The following is a 20,229-nucleotide window of genomic DNA, read 5'->3' on the forward strand; positions in this document are numbered from 1 at the left end:
CACAGGACAGATTTAATCCCCGTCCTGTTTCATTCATCCATCAGCAGTACAATCAAATGGCTAAATGTACAGTAATGCAGCACACACTGCATCACTCAAGATGGTCGTCAAAAATACAAAGTACCTATTATTTGTAAAAGTGAAAAATTGACTTTTTTGTTCCAGTTATATTATGGGGTTACATTATGCTCGGGCGATTGGTTTAAGCATGTTTCTCAAATTTAGCCAGATTGCTTGGAGTATTTTGCATAGCTCCTTATGTAAAAGAGGTCATCATGAGAAATTAAATGTTCATTTTTTTTTTTAATAAAACGTTAATTATACTATGAAAAATATTGTAACTTTCAGATTTTAAAAGTTTAAGAGATTGGAAAATAGTCACAAACTAAATTTAGGTGCAAAAAAATGAAGTAAATATTTACAAAATCAATTATATAAAAAACAATATAACAAAATATACAATTTAAATAATAATAATACAAAAAACAATACAACCCCTTTACAAAAAAATGTAAGTACTGCATGCAGAATTAAAGGGTTCACCCAAAAATGAAAATTAGCTCATAATTTACTCACCCTCCAGACATCCTAGGTGTATATTACTTCCTTCTTTAAGACGAATCCAATTGGAGTTGTATTAAAAATTATCCTGGCATTTCCAAGCTCTATCACTGCATGGGCAGGTGTTTCACTTCATCAGTCCAAAACAAGTCCAATAAAATGTATCCATCCAAAATAAAAAGTGCCTCACACGGCTCCAGGGGGTAAATAAAGGCCTCCTGTAGCGAATCGGTGTGTTTTTGTAAGAACAATATCCATATCTAAAACGTAATAATCACTTTAATCTAGCTTGTGCCAGCTGGTCGTACCCCGACGCAGCACCGGGTGGATGAAGTAGGACGACGGCGTTCCGCATGCGTTGGTGTGTCTCGTGAAAACCAACGTTTGTTTACAGGAGGAAAGGAAGCAAAGTTTCTTTTGTATATCGAAATCTTCTAAATCTGCGCAGTGCATGCGCGACGCCGTCCACCTGGCGCTGCTTCCGGGTACGACCAGCTCTTCCGTTTTAAATAGAGGGTTTGCACCGACGTCACATTCTGGTCAGTTACCCGGATGCGCGGCCATTGCGGCGATACTCATATGTAAACAGAAGCATTGATTGCATGGTTAGTGTACCACTGAAGACCTTGCTCTACTAATTTTTGCTGTCTAAACCACGGAAAATGTGTGGAAGCTGCTAAATCATATAGAGAAGGACTTAGTAAGCAGGAAAGGTCGTTTTATTTTGACAAACTAAAGTTAATACAGGGCTCAAGGCTAAGCAGCCATAGTGTTTCCTTGGTTACTGCTGTACACAAAGTTTCGCTATGCGGGTTTATAACGCGTTATACAGCTGCTAGATGAAAAGATGCCATGTAAACTTTTCTGAAAAAAAGACAGTTCCCCTCAGAGACACATTCATAAAAACTCCTACCCCTAATTCATTATTATGGGTTTCTTCCAATATTTCGTGCATTGTGAACAGTGAGAGTGATCTGCCTGCTATAGTATTTTCTCCCGTTATGTCCGTCTTCAGCTGTTAATGGCCTTTTACAGACTAAATATAATAACAAGGTAATATTTCCACACAAATGACATTTTGGAACACGAATGCAGTGCAGTAAATGTACAACTTGCAAAGGCCACATGGCAGTCCATATTGTCCAGCTTTGTAATAGGTGATAAACATCCATACGATCTGCCCCCGTTGTCGCAGGCTGATGATCCGATAGTTCTTCCTTCTATTTCTTATCCTGACATAATGAATTACTTCCGTTTCTTCATTTTTTCGCCAAGCCTGTACGTGAGTTCCGTTTGGTTCAGTGGCATTGTTTACACTCAATGCCGCTGCAATCACCAACTTCCAGATTGATGACGTAACGTGAAAACATGGATATTTTTCCTACAAAAATGCATCAATTTGCTACAGGAGGCCTTTATTCACGGATGGATGGATGCATTTTATTTGGACTGGCGAAGAGAAACCCCCATCTATGCAATGATAAAACTTGGAAATGCCAGGATGATTATTGATATAACTCCAACTGGATTCGTCTGAAAGACTCAAGTCATGTACACCTATGATGCCTGGAGGGTGAGTAAACTATAGGCTAGTTTTCATTTTTGGGTGAACTAACTCTTTAAAGTGTGTGTGTGTGTGTACACCATCTATTTCTGCATTCATTATATAATTGTAACCTAAAAAGCTAAATTTTCCTACCCACAGTTATGAAACTGAGCTCTACTGCTTTGCAAAGGCTTGAACTACACATAAATATGCATTCTCATGGGTTATTCTAGTTATCATTCATTTAAAGAGAGATGTAAATGTAGAATAAATGTAGAATAAATGTAGTTTATAGCAGACATCTGGAATAGTAAATACTGCACTGCTATTTCTCATAATATGGTGTTCATTTGAAAGTTGGCATTATTAATATAAAGCATTTCACAGCGGCCTGGTATATGAATAATGTAAATATGTAAGGCCAAAAACACCATTTTATAACCATTGGAAATACCTTGTGAATCCAGTTTGTCCCTGCGCATGTTGTTCAACAGCAGTGGTTCCCAACCATGTTCCTGGAGGCCTCCCAACACTGCACATTATGTATCTCTCCTTTGTCTGACACACCCATTTCAGGCCTTGGAGTCTCTACTAATGATCTGATGATCAGAAATCAGGTGTGTTTGATTAAGGAGACATGGAAAACATGCAGCGTTGGGGGGCCTCCAGGAACGTGGCTGGGAACCACTGCTCTACAGACTGACATCGGCTTTATTAGTGTATTCTGTGTTGCACGTATACAGACTGTATTGCTGCACCAGGCCAGTCCTGTTAATACCAGTAAATAACCATGTTTTCAATATCACATTATTCCGCAACCACCTCACATTCGCTAGCATTTGAGATGTTTCTTATTAGACATATCGTTCCATATTCTTAATATCTCCTCTGGTGAGATCTGATGTACAGTCAAGACTTTTCGGTAGCGGCAAAGACTGTAGGTCATTTTCCAGTGATTGAATCCACTGTTCTGGAAAGGCTGAATGCCTAGTTTCCGCAGGCACATTCCCACGTACACATCCTCCAAATGTAGGAGTCTCGTATGGAGGGAGGTCTTATAAACCAGCTCTGCAATGTCTCCGGAAAAGACGTATCCAGTACCAGAGCAAAACGGTGGGTACCTGCTATCAGGGTAAAGCTCTCTGGGCATGAACCACTTACTGTGAACATCACGTATGGGTCCACCGTTTATCACATGCCCTGTGAAAAAGCGCCGCCTTGGTTTGGAGTTGGGTCTCAGCAGGTTAAATACTAAATTGTCCATGTTGACAAAAATATCACTGTCTGTTTTCATGACGTACTGCGTGTTGGGACAAAACAAGGACACCCATCGCATACCCATGAGAGTCTTCAGAGTCAAATTGTGGTAGGAATCCACAAAGTCCTCCACTAGGATGTCATGGAAGATCTGGCTTTCTTGTTCCACCATCTGGTTGAGGACAGGTTCAGGGCTGTACCCAAGAAGGAACAGCGTCAAAATGCGAACATCGCCGAATGTGTTTTCATCTCCCCACGTCTCCCGGATCGCCTGGCGGGCGTCAAACTCCTTGTGGTTGGTGCTGATGAGGAGGACAAGGAAGGGTGTTATGCTTTCGCATTTGTTGGGCTCGTTGATGAGGAACTTGAAATTGTGAGGGTTGAGAGTGCGCGTTCGGATGTTGCTGAACGAGTCGTTCTTCGAGAGTCTCGGGAGCGGTTTGCGAGGGGTGAAGGTCATATGACCCACGTAGGTGGTTGAGGGCCGAGAGCCACTGAAATACCACAGCGCACTGGCCCAGCAGACCACAGTCAGCAAATACAGGCATGACACCTTTGAAGGCATCTCGTCAGTGGCTGGATCACCTGTCAATCACACACGTACAGCCCACTGGCCAATCACGTGTAGTTATTTGGAAAACATCGCTTAGTTAAGCACAAACCATCCATCTTTTGATGTCAGTGCTGGTTTAATTGTGTTCAGAAGCGTTCTTTCTAGAAACACAAACGTTACGGAACATTTTCCTCATGGCCTCCTTTACTCACATTATTCACATTCTAGATCAGATGTTCTCAACCAGGCAATCCCACTAGGGCCCACAAGGGGGCCACAGGATGACTTAAAAGTATTCTGTTGAATATGATTTATTCAACTGATATTAATAATTTTGTTAATACATTAACATTTTATTAAAATGCTTAAAATACATGAAATCAAGAAATCATATTTCTTTTTCCCCTCATTTTACTATTTCTGCTTGTTTCCCAATTTGTTTACGAGCAATCTTACAGCAGAAATATCCTACCTTAAGCATTGAAAACTGCTGACAATGAGTCAAAATAGTTGAGAACCACTGTTCTAGCTGTTTCTAGAAGCTTCTGTACTCTTCCGATTGTGCTGAGATTTGCATCCACTTTCCAATGATTGACCTTCTATCACTGTAGGTCATCACTGCATTGCGTCTGTTCCGACATCATTAATAAAGCATATAGGATGGAGTGGACAGAAATGCTTCTCAGTTCAGGTGCTGCAGGATGTCTCTTCGTCTGTAGGTCACAGAAACCCGAGATGTGCTCTTCGCATATGAGGGGGTGTTTGTTTTCTTCAAAGATCCCGTTTTTAGGCTGTATGCGGATCTAAAATAGAAAAACAGAACAATACAGATGTAAAGTGCTTTTGAATGTTGCGTGTAGTGTAACACACACAAATGCTGTACTGATTTCTCATGATCATTATTCTATATTTAGCCCTCTCAGCATGTTGGGTTCTCCAGTTACTGTATTGCATCTGAATTATTACACTGACAAACAAATACAGTAAGCGCAAAAAAAAAAGTATGCAAGTAGAAATTTAGCATCTCTTATGTGTTTATATGCATACGCTGCAGCACACAAAACATAGCATAAACATACATATACATAAAAGAATACTTCATAGAACACTGAATCCCCCACAAACCGAAAATACACATAAACAGATGGTGGTAGTATTACGGGTGGGAGTGTAAACTAAAGGAAGACCTGGTGAAAGGATCTATCTGTCTCTATTATAAAATAGCACTTCAGCAGAATTTTTGCACCTGAAGACACAAAAGACGGCAAACAAACAACATCAGCAGCAATTGTCTGGGAACGTTTCCAACAGCAAAGCCAGAGGCGATTTGTGGGCCCCTCAGCTCCTTCAGAACCTCACTTGGGAGAGAAAAGTGACTCATGCCTTTTTTCTGGGGTGTCGGTATTGTATTGTTTCTATGAACCTCTATTAACCTTAGTTAGATACAGGAGTGACTGAGGCACTGCTGTGTTTTCTGTATGAGTCAGTAAAAAGCATCTTTAATACATAACAGACCAGACATAACCATAATATCATAATATTACTGCCCTCCAAAAGTTTGGAAACACCCTAGAAATGTGGGATTTTGGACAATATTGGCATGAATCCATTTTAATTTGTGATAATTTTGCACTGACAAGGGACAACACAAACTATGAAAACATTTTATTACATCAACAGTTTATACATAGAAAAAACTTACATTTTCGATTCATCAAAATATCCATTAGCAGCTATTACAGCTCTGCATAATCTGGGCCTAAATTCGTTGTATTCTAAACTTAATTGGCAAACAGTTGCTGAAGCGATTAAGGTGTGCTGACCCAAAAACTTTTAAAAACCTGGGCCAAGTTTATCACAGCTGGCAAAGGGGCATGTCTGACTTTGACATGTATATATTGCTATTATTATGTAATCAAAATGAAAATTATTATTGCTGGTCTTCAATGATAATGTCAAGTTACTTTAATGTATTTGCACCAAAAAATACGGATTTATGCTGATATCATCCAAAACCACACTTTGCCAGGGGTGTTTTATATTTTTTAAATAATATTTAGTTTTTATTTACATTTTAGTTCAAATGTTTTATTAATGCCTATACAGTTTTTGTCATTTTTCAGTTATACTACACTTAAAAAATGCTGGGTTAAATGCAACCCAGCACTGGATAAAACATGGACAAACCCGACTGGGTTGTGTTGACCCAGCGGTTGGATTAAATGTTTAACCCAACCGAGTAGTATTTTTTATCTCAACTGTTGTTTCAAAATTACTATATGGTTAAAAATGAAAAATAAGACACATAATTACTTGAAGCATCAGCAATAATCAGGGTGAGCGTTTATTAATAAGCAATTTGAAAATGTTTAGCATTTAATTATTTATTCAACTTATTAATAAATGTTAATTTCTAACCTATTTTAAGCAAGAAATACAGTATTTTTTAAGCAATGCCTAAGTTAAATAAAATTACCCAGAAGGTTGGGTTAAACATTTAAACACTTAACGCAACAGCTGGGTCAAAACAACCCAGTTGCTGGGTTTTAACCCAGCATTTTTTAGAGTGTACAGTTATTATTTATATAATCTGATATCTGGCCACGTAAACATTATCAACTTCCATGCCGTTACCAGCTTCCAACAATTAACAAAAGTGTTTCTTTTCCCTTGTGACAGTTTGAATAGCTATTGATAGCAATGTCAATGACTAAAATATTTTGTCTAATATTTAAAACGTGGTACACCTTCAATGCAATGTAAATCACTTTGGATTAAAATTGACTAAGCAATGTCCATGTATATTAAAATAGAAAATAGTTATTATACATTGTTATTAAAAGTCAAATAAATTGTAATAATGTTTTTAAATATTAAAGTTTTATTGTATTTTTGTTTAAATACATGCAGCCTTGGTGAAGAGACTTCTTGTACTGTATATATGTAGCATTTGTACTGTATAAGAATAAAATGTATTCAAATTATAAATCTTTTGTAACAAGTCTTTACTATCACTTTTTATCAATTTAACATATAACTGATGAATAAAAGCATTAAAAAATGTACTGACCCCAAAGTTTGGGATGTTTATGTTAAGTTCATATTAAGAATTAGCCATTTTTATTTATATTAAGACTCTTATGGTCATGAAGGCTGTTTTACTTGATCAAAAACACAGAAAAAGCAGTAATATTGGGAAATATTATTACAGTTTAAAATAATGGTTTTCTGTTTTACTATATTTTAAAATATAATTTATTCCTGTGATTCAAAGCTTAATTTTCATCAGCCATTACTCCAGTCTTCAGTGTCACATGATCCTTCAGAAATCATTCTTGCAATACTTTTTTCAGGATTCTTTGATGAATAAAAAGTTTAAAAGAACAGCATTTATTCAAAAGTATTAATTTTGTCTAAAAAAAATTACTGACCACAAACTTTCAAATGGTAGTTTATGTTGTTACAAAGGATTCTGTTTTAAATAAATGCTGTTCTTTTTAACTTTTTATTAACTTTTTATATCCTCAAAAAAGTATCACAGGTTCAGGTTTTTTCAACATTGATAATAAATCAGTATATTATAATGATTTCTGAAGGATCATGTGACACTGAAGACTGGAGTAATGATGCTGAAAATTCAGCTTTGCATCACAGGAATAAATCACATTTTAAAATATATTCACACAGTAAACAGTTATTTTGCATTGAAATAACATTTCACAATAAATCAAATAAATGCAGCCTTGATGAGCATAAGAAACATCTTCAAAAAAAATTACAACTCTTAATGATCCCAAACTTTTGAACGCCAGTGTGTGTATATATATATATATATATATATATATATATATATATATATATATATATATATATATATATATATATATATATATATATATATATATATATATATATACACACACACACAGTATATATATTGTCACGGGGGCGGAGCAAAGCGACAGACACAGTGGGCGTGACGTCAGGCCTCGGAGAGGCTTTTATTAAACAATAAAACAAAGTGTCCAAAAAGGGGGAAAAAGTGTCCAAAACAAAAGGGGGATCTGGTGTCCTCGAAGTGACGGGGTTCCGTGAAGGAGGGGTAGTGTTCCAAAAGGGAAGGGTCCAGGTAAGGGGCGGAGTCCGGCGGCCGCACGCGCTCCCCGCAGGTCCGGGGTGCGAGGGGCGGCGGCTTCTCTAGCGGCATCGTCCTCCTCCACCTACGCGGCGCTTCTGGGGGATAACACGGCCCGGCATCCTGGCCCGTCAGCCGTTACGGGTGCGGTCCTCATCCGGACCCGCGGGGTCCGGCAACTCGTCCTGCGGCGCTGGTTCCCTCTTCACCCCTTCCTGGACCCACGAGGACACCAGCGTGCATGCACGGGGAAGAGACCGGTCTCCTGAGGAGAGGCGCGCTCGGCATTTTAACAGCGGCGGTGATGAGGCTTCATTCACATCAGGTGTGCCTCATCACACGCCGCCAGACCTGGATGTTTCGGCGCCCCTCCTCCTCCCACACGCCCACTCCCGTCGGGAGCCTGGTGAAGGGCGGCGATTACCGACGGGGTGCAGCTGACAATAAGGGGGAGGCAGTCGACTCGTCACATTCCCCCCCAGCGACATCCCCGTCATCCGGTCGCCGCCCACGCAGGAGTGCTACCTTCCTCAACCAGGCTCCAGCGGTCGGAGTGGGCGGGGATTCCTCTCCGGGCGACTCCCTCTCGCAACGCCACCGGACCGGGACAGAGAAACCGGAATTTAGTCGACAGCCTCAACCAACCGCAGGGTAAGTGATATTAAATGAAACAAGTCACTTACCCCTTTAGCGGCTGGGAGGCCGTCACCGTCGTCTCTCCGTCCTCCGGGTCCGAATCTCCATTGACTTCTTTTGCGAGCGAGAGGGGATGACGTCACCAGGTGATTCCCACTGCGCTGCCTAAGCTCCGCCCATGCCCGCATTCTCCACCACTTGTCACGGGGGCGGAGCAAAGCGACAGACACAGTGGGCGTGACGTCAGGCCTCGGAGAGGCTTTTATTAAACAATAAAACAAAGTGTCCAAAAAGGGGGAAAAAGTGTCCAAAACAAAAGGGGATCTGGTGTCCTCGAAGTGACGGGGTTCCGTGAAGGAGGGGTAGTGTTCCAAAAGGGAAGGGTCCAGGTAAGGGGCGGAGTCCGGCGGCCGCACGCGCTCCCCGCTCAGGTCCGGGGTGCGAGGGGCGGCGGCTTCTCTAGCGGCATCGTCCTCCTCCACCTACGCGGCGCTTCTGGGGGATAACACGGCCCGGCATCCTGGCCCGTCAGCCGTTACGGGTGCGGTCCTCATCCGGACCCGCGGGGTCCGGCAACTCGTCCTGCGGCGCTGGTTCCCTCTTCACCCCTTCCTGGACCCACGAGGACACCAGCGTGCATGCACGGGGAAGAGACCGGTCTCCTGAGGAGAGGCGCGCTCGGCATTTTAACAGCGGCGGTGATGAGGCTTCATTCACATCAGGTGTGCCTCATCACACGCCGCCAGACCTGGATGTTTCGGCGCCCCTCCTCCTCCCACACGCCCACTCCCGTCGGGAGCCTGGTGAAGGGCGGCGATTACCGACGGGGTGCAGCTGACAATAAGGGGGGGAGGCAGTCGACTCGTCACAATATGCATTGTTAACGTGTATTAATAGGTGTGTCAAATGTACATTTACATTTAGACATTCAGCAGACGTTTTTATCCAAAGCGACTTACAAAAGAGGACAATGGAAGCAATCAAAATCAACAAAACAGCAATAACATGCAAGTGCTATGACAAATCTCAGTTAGCCTAACGCAGTATACATAGCAAGGGTTTTTGTAAAATTATATAATACATAAAAAGAAAACAGAATAACAGAAGCAAGATAGTGTTAGAGGCCTTACAAAAAGAACAAAGTTTTTTTTTTTTTTGAAAACAAGCAGTAAGTAAATGAATAGAGTATAGGTCTCAAAGGGCAATGTAAAATGTAGGTAGAAATAGCAGAGGATCCTGGGGGAAAGACGGTAGAATTGAAACGCAGAGATTGGTTAAGACTAAGAATGATGTTTTTTTTTTTTGGTCCTAAAAATAAAACGGTAAGCAAGGGTCTCCATTATACAAACATAAACTATTCTTTATCTTGATTCCCTCATCTTTGCTTCAGATCAACAGCAGTCTCTCTTTCCTTTCCTTTAAAAAGGTCAGAAACATGCAAATACTGCAAATGCCACAGTATGGAAGCTAAAGAACAAGCTCTGCAATGATATTACATATTATATATTTTTTCCCCCTGGAATAAAAGTGTGTGTGTTTTATGCATATTCACATACACACACATGCACGCCTACAAACTTTCACTCGATTTGTCAGTCACAGTCATATGCAACCTCCATCTTGCTGCTCCAGTCTTTTGTTTGGTAATTATCGCTCAGATGCGTCATATCGGCTATAGAAATAAGGATATTCTGATGAAACTTGTTACTTTATATAATAGATGAGATCATTACCATGATTTACTTTACTTTATTAATAGTAATAGTGTAAAAAGCATAATAAATAAAATTGTTTGTAATAATAGTATTTTACAAAAATATAAAAAGGGTTCAAATGAGTAATAAATAAGAATAACATTTACAATATACTGCCAATAATAACGAAACAGCCACTAATAACAATGACCTGTTCTGCAATAATACTTGCAACAGTGCTTTTATTTTTTAAGCAAAAAATGTCATTCTCTGCCAACTTTTCTGACGCACAGACCTTCGGTGGGTAATGACATTGAGGTCTTTATATATTATTAAATCATTTATACATAACTGTTTAACTGTTTAACCTAGCAACGACTTCACCTTACGCTGCCTCTGAAGTCTGTCCCAAACTGTTTCTGGAGTTGCCTTTGCAGCGTTCAGAGTCACTGTCTGATAGGGCAGCGAGGCAGCAAGTCAGCTGACTAGGCTTTCGGACGCAGCCTATGTATCCAAGTGATGGCACCATTTTGCTTTTCGGAATACAGAATTTGTCTTTGGTTGCCGTGGGATACTCTGCTGTTGCCATGGGGCATCCAGTCAAACAGTTCTGAGTGCAGTGATTAAACTTCAGCATTGCACATTGGCAAAACAAAGTAGGGCATCACTTTTATGAATGTATGAAACAGTAAATTTGCATATGCATGAAATTGTTTCTGGGTCATTAACCTAAAAAAAAGGAAAGCTATTCAGGATTGTTTTATAGCTTCTAAGACCACAATATATATGTGTCTCCTCATCTACAGCTCATTTCTCTCTCCTTCACCCTTAAAGGGATAGTTCAGCCAAAACTGAAAATTCTATCATCATTTACTCACCCTAATGTCGTTCTAAACCCATACACAGTATGACTATTACTTTCAAGTGCTTCTTGAAATACCTTTTCTATGACTTGGTATCTAGTTACATTGTCTACTTTTATGATTTTTTTTTTTTGTCATTTTAGAGCACAACTGCCCAAATCCACATTTTTATTCATCAAAATAAATTATGGATGGAAATGACTGGACAAGATATTTTTCAAAAATATCTACTTTGTGATCCATGGTACAAACAGCCCTGGGTGGTTAGAATTGCATAAAAAGAGTGAATAATTGTTTCCAGAATTTTCATTTTTGGGAGAACTGTCTCTTTAAAGGAGAGGTCCACCTCCAAAACAAAGATTCACAACTAATGTACTCACCCCCTTGTCATTCAAGATGTTCATGTCTTCCTTTCTTCAGTCGTAAAGAAATTATGTGTTTTGAGGAAAACATTTCAGCATTTTTCTCCATATAATGGACTGGTATGGTGCCCCGATTTTGAACTCCCAAAAAGCAGTTTAAATGCGGCTGTAAACGATCCCAGCCGAGAAAGAAGAGTCTTATCTAGCGAAACGATCTGTTATTTTCATTTAAAAAATATATAATTTTAATACCCTTTAATCTCAAATGCTCGTCTTGCCTTTCTCTCCCTGAACTCTTGTGTATTCTGGCTCAAGACAGTTAGGGTATGTCGAAAAACTCCTATCGTATTTTCTCCCTCAACTTCAAAAATCTCAAAATCATCCTACATCGCTGCAGACGTTCCGACCCAGTCTTTGCAATGTGAACATGCAAAGAAGATCAAACACCAGGAGAGAAACTGAAGAGATACATACATTGTGATCATAGCTATATATACATTTGGATATATTTTATGGTCTTTACATAACTAATTGTTAGTAACTATACTAACTGGACATTGACATTCAGACACATGTTACTGGCAAATAACAGGACAGGCTGATGGATGAGGATTATGTTTTAGTCTGGCAGATGTAATATAATTTGATTCACAATAGATTTAATTAGAGAAAGATACGCGTGTGTGTGGAAATGCTATCATGATGCTTTCACTGACCATTACTGTGACTATAACTTAATTTTGTTGCACTAAATGCACTGCACAAAATGTTTTCATCAGTATTTTGTTGTTTTCCAGTAAATATATTGTATATTTAATCATATATATAAAAAATAAAAATACTTTCATAAGTTTTCATACATTTTATACTTACTCTACTTTCTTACTTCAGCATGACATTTAATGTTTTTGCCATTCGAGTGAGAAAAATGAACACTAAAACAACTCAGTCATGGTCAGTGTTGTCTAGCTCTCTTCTCTGTCTTTGACTGACTCAATCTGTAATGCATAAAAGTAAATAATGTCTGCCAGAGTCTAAACCATATTTCTCGGTTCAATGGCTGCATATTTGTCATGTGTATAATTGTGTTTGCTAACGTAAGGCTTTCTGTGATTTACTGATCAATAAACAGATGGCTGGCACTGCTTCTCTCTAATGATAAATCTTGAGGCAGTGTGTGTATGTATGATCCTTCCTGAGCACTGGCTTCAACAGCAATGACTGTCATGTTTTTTTAAAATTCACTTATACTGTTCACTCAAAACAAAATTATAGCCTTGAAACCCTTCTAAAATATGCAGCTGTTTCAAAACAAAAAGATGCTCTTTCAAAGATTATTCATTTCAGTTGATGATTTGGAATTTTAATTGATTTGGCCACACGCCACAGGATGTTTAATTGTAATAGAGCTGTACAGTCATGCCATCAATTTGTAGGCCAAAACTGGAAGGCTAATTTGCCATAGATTCCCACAGGAAATTCCAGTGGGATTTTAGAATGGCTGTTGTCCATTTACAGTACGAATAAAACCAGGCTTGTGGTTATCGTATGATATTTTTTTAGTTCTACAGCATAAATTACACACAGTCATACATAAAATGTAAATTTGAAAGCAGCTAACAAGCTGCTATATAAGGACTACTTCATACCAGTCAAAAGTTTTTAACCAGTAAGATTTGATGTCTTTTTAAAAAGTTTCTTCTGCTCACCAAGCCTGCAGTTATTTAATCCCAAGTACAGCAAAAACAGTATTTTTTAAATATTTCACTATTTAAAATAACCTTTTTAAATATGTTTTAAAATGTAATTTATTCCTGTGATTTCAAAGCTGAATGTTTAGCATTTTTACTCCAGTCACACAATCCTTCAGAAATCATTCTAATATTCTGATTTGCTGCTTAAAAACATTTATTATTATTGATTAAAACAGCTGAGTAGATTTTTTTCAGGTTTCTTTAAAAAGAAATATTTATTAGAAATATTTTGTAATATTATAAATGCCTTTTGATCAATTCAAAGCATCCTTGCTAAATAAAAGTATTAATTTCTATAGTTTCTTTCCAAATAAAAAAAAATACTGACTCAAAGCGTTTGAATGGTATAATGTATAATGTTACAAAACCTTTTATTTTAAATAAATGCTGATCTTTGGATCTTTCTATTAATCAAATAATCCTGAAAAAAATGTACTCAGCTGTTTTAAATAATGATTTAAATATTGTTTTAAAAATCTTCTGACTGGTAGTGTACATAAATCAAATAGCAAACATCAAATTTACATGTGGTATTGCAAACAAAACTGATTAATTATTATAATTTAATGTAACAACATATTTTTCTGTAATTCATAATGAATAATTAATTCTTTTAAATTGTATTCTCTTGTTAATTCTGCTTCCTTAAAAATCGAATTACAATTCTGCATCCTGTTTTTCACATCAGTTCAAAATCAACATAAATTCAGGAAATTAATCTGAATTTTAAAAAGTATCCTCGATTCTATTTTGAATAAAAAAAAGGAAATGAACCCATTAGCCTAGAGTCAATTAGTTTGAATGCCATATTCACATTTACATTTCCACAAAGCTTAAGTTTAAAATTTTAAATCAATGATAAGTGATGAAACATAAACAAAGACAAACGTTTCAAGGTCAGAAATGGTTTAATTCTGTCTCAATACTGATTAATGTGTTTTACATTTATGGTAGCCTGTTGGGTTTTGTCTAATAACTGCTTTGAAATAAACCAGAATTGTTTCAACTGCACTTCAGAAATAAGACACTCTCCACTATTTAAATATTTATGTGGATAAGAGATGCTTAAATAAGAAAATGTGATTGGTATGCAAGTGGGTTTGTTCTCCCTTAGCTCTGGGAGAAGCTGCTCTACTTACACAGAAATCACACGCGCACACACACACACACACACACACACACACACAAACTAATACAATGACATTATATTACCAGTGCTGCGGTAAACTCATTCCTCAGAATGAAAAAGTCAGGGCAAAGTAATATGAATGGGAATGTATACTTCTCACTTCACAATAACTATGAAATATCACTATACGAGAACCAAAAAACACAGTGATAAACATACATGTAAGTCAATAAGCAGATGTGTTGCAGTCAACATGGAGAAAGTGTAACACTCTCAATAATGCATGAATCACATCACTGTGCTATAAATGTGCAATTATACAAGACCTTAGGAGCATACCTACAGTATGTGCTATGTCAGGGCCTCAGGGTGAAGGCCATGCGCTATTAAGGGTCATAACTATTTAATGGAAAAGTCAATGTTAAGGCATGCTCTTGGATACCTTATGAAATGTCATGTGTTGGATCACGGACAAGAAAGCTTAAAATAGCTACAGTACAACTTTAAAACATCCTCAAAAGTTTCCTGATTATGCAGGAGGGCGTGATTGCTAGCTCAGCAGAACTAATTCCCAAAAGAACATAATCAAAGCATGTCAACCACCCAAATCATGGCATAAAATATAGCTGACGGTATTATAAGGGTGCCAACCGCCTCATGAAAAAATAATCTCTCTCCACCAAACAAAACGTAACAGACCGAGGTCAGATGCATAGGAGAGCCTTCTTTCAAACTGCAAAACATAATGCATAGCAGTACTCGTATCAAAAAGCGCCAAATCAAGTACTTAGCGTCAAACAAAAAACTCCTTTCCAATCAGGGGGGTAACCACACAAAATTGTCTTTACAGTATTGTTTATACAACAGACAATGTATAAACTGAATGGTGACTAATAGACTGAATGGTAAATAAATGATGACAGATTTTCCAGTTTTGGGTGAACTATCCCTTTAAAGGGGTCATCGGATGCCCATTTAAGTTGATATGATTCTTTAGGGTCTTAATGAAAAGTCTATAATATACTTTGGTTAAAAATTCTCAATGGTGGTGTAAAACAACACCCCTTTTACCTTGCCAAAATCAGCTCTGCAAAAATCATCCTGTTCTGGTCGAGGCTGCTTTAAATGATAATGAGCTCTGCTCACCCCGCCCCTCTCTTCTGTCTGTGGAGTGACGAGCCTGTTTACTTTAGCCACATTTAGTCACATTTAGCCACTAAACTAATAACGCTAAGCGTTATTAGGAAAGACGATCGCAAAGATTCATAAAAAAACGTTATACTCACTTCTGCTGTAAGTGAAGCTGGATCACGAATGATTCATGCGAACATAGACGGATATATGTAGATCGGGAGGCGCATTCCCTTCACAAACAACGTAATCCACTGCATCTTCAGCGGCTTAGATGTCGGAGTAAATGACGACCACTATGTTCATTATTACATCCAGCAACACAACACCTCAATCGGAGATATTCTTGTCTAACTTACATCCCTGCTCCGGCATCGAAACAATGGAGGTCGGACTGTTACAGCTGATTTAAGGCGGGTCTGAGGTCTGACGCTCATGTCAATCAACTATCATGGGAGTGGCATCTGAGAATGGCTCGATTTAAAAAAGGGGATATTATTTTTACAGATGTACACTGCATGGATTTTTATCATAATAGGATAGATGTGTACATACACTGCCAACACACATTAATGTTCAAACATGTAAAAGTGAACTTTGCATCCGATGACCCCTTTAAAGAGTCATCAAAAAACAAAATTTTTCTATAAGAGTAAATCATATGTTCATGTTGATGGAATATAAAGGAAGACAATGATACTGCACATTATTTTTAATGTTTAGGGAGGAAATGGTAAATTCAGAGATTGTTTTAAAGGGTAAAAACAATGTTAAGTGAACATGAAAAGAATGTGATACACTGGATTTAAAAACACAGCCAATAGTTGTTATTCATGAGAAGGTATGGCCATTACCATTTAACAAAACAAAGATTTAGTCTAACTAAAAATTAAGTAGTAATATTAGCTGATAAATAATTACAAGTAAAACTGAAAACAGCAACAACTGCAGTAGATACTAGTAGGAAGTGTATAGTTGATATCAAAGGCAACATTTGCAAGTTGTTACCAGTGACAGTTGACTAGCAATTGAATAAACAGGCTAATACTTAATATATTAGTACAAGTAACTAATGAATAGCTACTTGCAGAAAAAAATAGCATACTCGTCTCTTGAATTGAATGCCAATGATTTACATAACAGTTACGTTTTTAAAAGAATATATGTTAAAATTACCATAGTTAAACCTTATATTATAACATCTATAAGCTATATTTTAAGCGATGGTGTCACAGTGTTTACGTTTTACGGATGAAAGCGGATGTATGCGGGTCTCCTGGTAACAGATAACAGATATACGCAAAGAATGCTTCATGCATCGCTCCATTTACCCCAAAACCCGAACGTAACATCACACGACTCTTTGTAGCGCTGCTCCTCTCACCTTAAAGAACAGGACGCTCTATAAACGCAGATGCTCGACACACTCGGTAAACTACAACGAGGCAGTGTGTTGAGAACCTACCTTTATGGTCGAATTATCCGCATTGGTGAAATCCTGCCAGTTTCCTCCAGAGCACAATGCGAATGGACGGTGTATGGAACAAGCGGTCGAATGGTTGCGAGGTGGTGCGCTGCAGCGGGTTATAGAACGCTGTCCAATCAGCAGCCCGCCCGCAGAAGCGAATCAGTGCTAGACCACCCCTACCCCTACTGCTGCTCACTTGACCAACCTACACTCTCCTCTTCATACTGCACCCTCTATCTACAAAGCACAGGTCAGGATTACGACTGCTCTTGACAAGGCAAGGTTGATAACTCAGTTCATTTCACTATAAATTATGAAATACATAACACATAAAAATATCGATAGTTAATGTGTATGAATAAAACAGAAGTTTAGTAACAGTTCTAACTATCGGACTGTGTCTTATATAAATGTGTTAATTTGTAAAATATAAAATGATCTTTATCTATATATTATAAAGTAGGCTACAGTGATGTTGTGCCCATTCGCAGAACCTGATTTTACCAAGTACAACATGTTCCTGGATCAACATCTTTGTTGACCCTGGAACAACATTGTGATTAACCAATCAGATTTGAAAAATCAGTTTATAGTTTTTGTGAAGTTTAGGCTTACAATGAGTGTTTGGTGCTTGTACATTAGTGTCATTCATCTATTATTTCCTCTGATTTTAGGGGTTACTCATGGGTAAGGTTAGGTTTAGGTGTAGGCATAGGCGGATTGACCATATGGGCAATTGGGCAAGTGCCCAGGGGCACCACGTCCAGGGGGGGGCACCACAAAAATAAATATTCTCTGGTAAGACAAGCGATGTATTTTCAAACCATGACCTATATATACCTGTTCATCAGAAAAGTCCCCTGAATATTTTGTTGACAGTTTTTTTTCTCCTGTGTGAACCCGTGCGCTTTTGTTTCGACGCCTATATATTACTCAACCTGATTCATATAGGAGCATGCTGTGCGGTGCGTTGCGCAACTCTAGTCTACAACTGAAATTAAAATGCCTCATTTATATATGTGTGAATTCGCTACAGAGCGTCAGCCTTGCGCTTTCACGTTGTACTTTGCAGCCGTTGGCAATCAAGATAGGGGCAGAGTGTAAACAAGTGAGTTTGTGAGTTTTATTTTCGGTTCAAATCCTGATAAAACTATGTAGCTATATACAGTGTAGCTTATCAAACTTATTAGACCACCCGTCAAAAACCTGTTTAGAACTAAACATTGTATTGTCATTTATTGGGCAAATAACAAACGACTAAATTGTCTTTGTTCACACATAATAACCAAAAACTAATAATCCAAATATATACATATTTTATTTTTATTTTGTATGCCTCCTTTGGCCGTGATAAAAGCTTGCATTCTTGCTGACATTGTTTTAATGCACTGACATCCAAATAGTTTCTACACTGTAAAAAATAAAAAAAAACAATTTGTTGAGTTAGCTTAAAATAATGTGTTACCCTGCTGTCTTAAAATTTTAAGTTCAGTCAACTAAAATAAGTTTAGTCAACTTGACATGTTAAGTTGTGTTTGCTAAACTTAACAGATGGGTAAGTACCCTAGCTGCCTTCAAATTTTAAGTTGATTCAACTCAAATATCTAAGTTGTCACTTAGTATAATTTAACATTTCAAGTTGAATAAACTTTTTTTCCAGTTGACTGAACTTAAAATTTTAAGGCAGCCATGTTACAAATTATTTTAAGTTGACTCAACAATTTGTTTTTTACAGTGTAGTTGCTCCCAAATACTTGCTTTTGATTAACCTTTTGTGCAGTCTATCTCTGAATCCATTCAATCCCAACAATAATTCTATTTTAGCATTAGAAAAACTACCCTGACTAAAGATCTTACACATACTGGTGGATTAACCATTACAGAAACATTAAAAATTATTTTGGTAATCACCAGTACTTAGTTTAGGGCAGCTGTGGCACAAACCGTACACTGGGTGGTGGGCCAATAAATTTGTTAAGCGCAGTCAGGGATGGGCAGTATTTCAAAAACATTTATTTGAAATACAAAATACTGTTTTGTATGTTGTTATTAAATGCATTTAATCTTAGTATTTTTGTATTTTCAATTTTTGTATTTTGCTGATTTCCTGTATCAACAAGTGTACTAAATAAATACAAAAATACTAAATATATTTAAATCCAAAATACATTTGTCTTTTTCCAAAGGTGTTTAAATATAAAGATTCAAAATAGTATTTTAAATACATGTATTTGAAATACTGCCCATCTGCAACAAGACTACGCACTCATTGTCACATTCTGAAAACACCCATTTTACACCTTTCTGAAGTGAGTAAAACACTTGAAAATTATTTTGTAAATTAAATATAAATTAATGAAAAATGGGGCACTTTAGGTGTCGTTGCCCAGGGGCACCAAAGAGTCTTAATCCGCCACTGGGTGTAGGGATGTGGTCAAGATTCAATTTTTGGATTAAAATGTTGTTCCAGGGTCAACAAAATATGTTGACCCAGGAACACATCTAAAATTGTGTGCCATGTTGTTCATTCACTGCCCCTTTAAAAACCATTCTGACTAATTCTACGTTAGCAACTGGTGCAGCCCGACATTTTTTCAGACAGGCTTTCGCTGGCTACTTTTCTAATGTAACCGTGAATACAAGTTGACACTTTTTCTTCTAAAGAAGTAAATGCTGTGGATTAAACTATATATATGTCTCCACATATTCCCATATGACCACAGTGTAGATCAAGGTAAATATCTCATTTATGTACAGTGTTTTCATGACGCATCATCAATCAGCCATATTGGCGGCACAGGATGTAAACAATGGCACTGAACTGAACTGAACTCGCAAATTTAGCTGATTATTGTTGCTGAAAATGGCCAATTATTATCATGTTTTTGGCTGTACTAATTGGTCGGACCGGGAAAAACATTTAGAGTACTATAGACTGCCAAATTTATAACAAAACTGAAGGAGAGTAGTCTGAGGAAAGAAGGTGTTTGTGGTTTGCCAAACTGAACCAGGATTTCCAGGGCAAGAATCTTGACAACATTCTTGTTGTTCTTATCATTTCTGGTCAGGTAGGTGAAATATTAGGCTAGTATCTTAATTAATACTGCTTGTACGTATCTTTAACTTCTATTAACTTTAGA

The 20,229-nt window shown here is 37.8% G+C and overlaps 1 protein-coding gene across 1 annotated transcript; it reads right to left on the reverse strand.

Annotated features, from left to right (window-relative positions):
- Nucleotides 1–8: 8 nt before the first annotated feature.
- Nucleotides 9–17,215, reverse strand: b3galt1a (UDP-Gal:betaGlcNAc beta 1,3-galactosyltransferase, polypeptide 1a). Its single transcript, XM_051112348.1, has 2 exons — nt 17,087–17,215; nt 9–4,720 (listed from the first exon to the last, which is right to left on the reverse strand). The coding sequence occupies exon 2, from the start codon at nt 3,927–3,929 to the stop codon at nt 2,940–2,942; it is 990 nt and encodes a 329-aa protein (XP_050968305.1). The 5' UTR covers nt 3,930–4,720; nt 17,087–17,215; the 3' UTR covers nt 9–2,939.
- Between the last annotated feature and the right edge of the window lie 3,014 nt (nt 17,216–20,229).

This window comes from Labeo rohita, chromosome 6 (genome assembly GCF_022985175.1).
Source record: "Labeo rohita strain BAU-BD-2019 chromosome 6, IGBB_LRoh.1.0, whole genome shotgun sequence".
Taxonomy (NCBI): domain Eukaryota; kingdom Metazoa; phylum Chordata; class Actinopteri; order Cypriniformes; family Cyprinidae; genus Labeo; species Labeo rohita.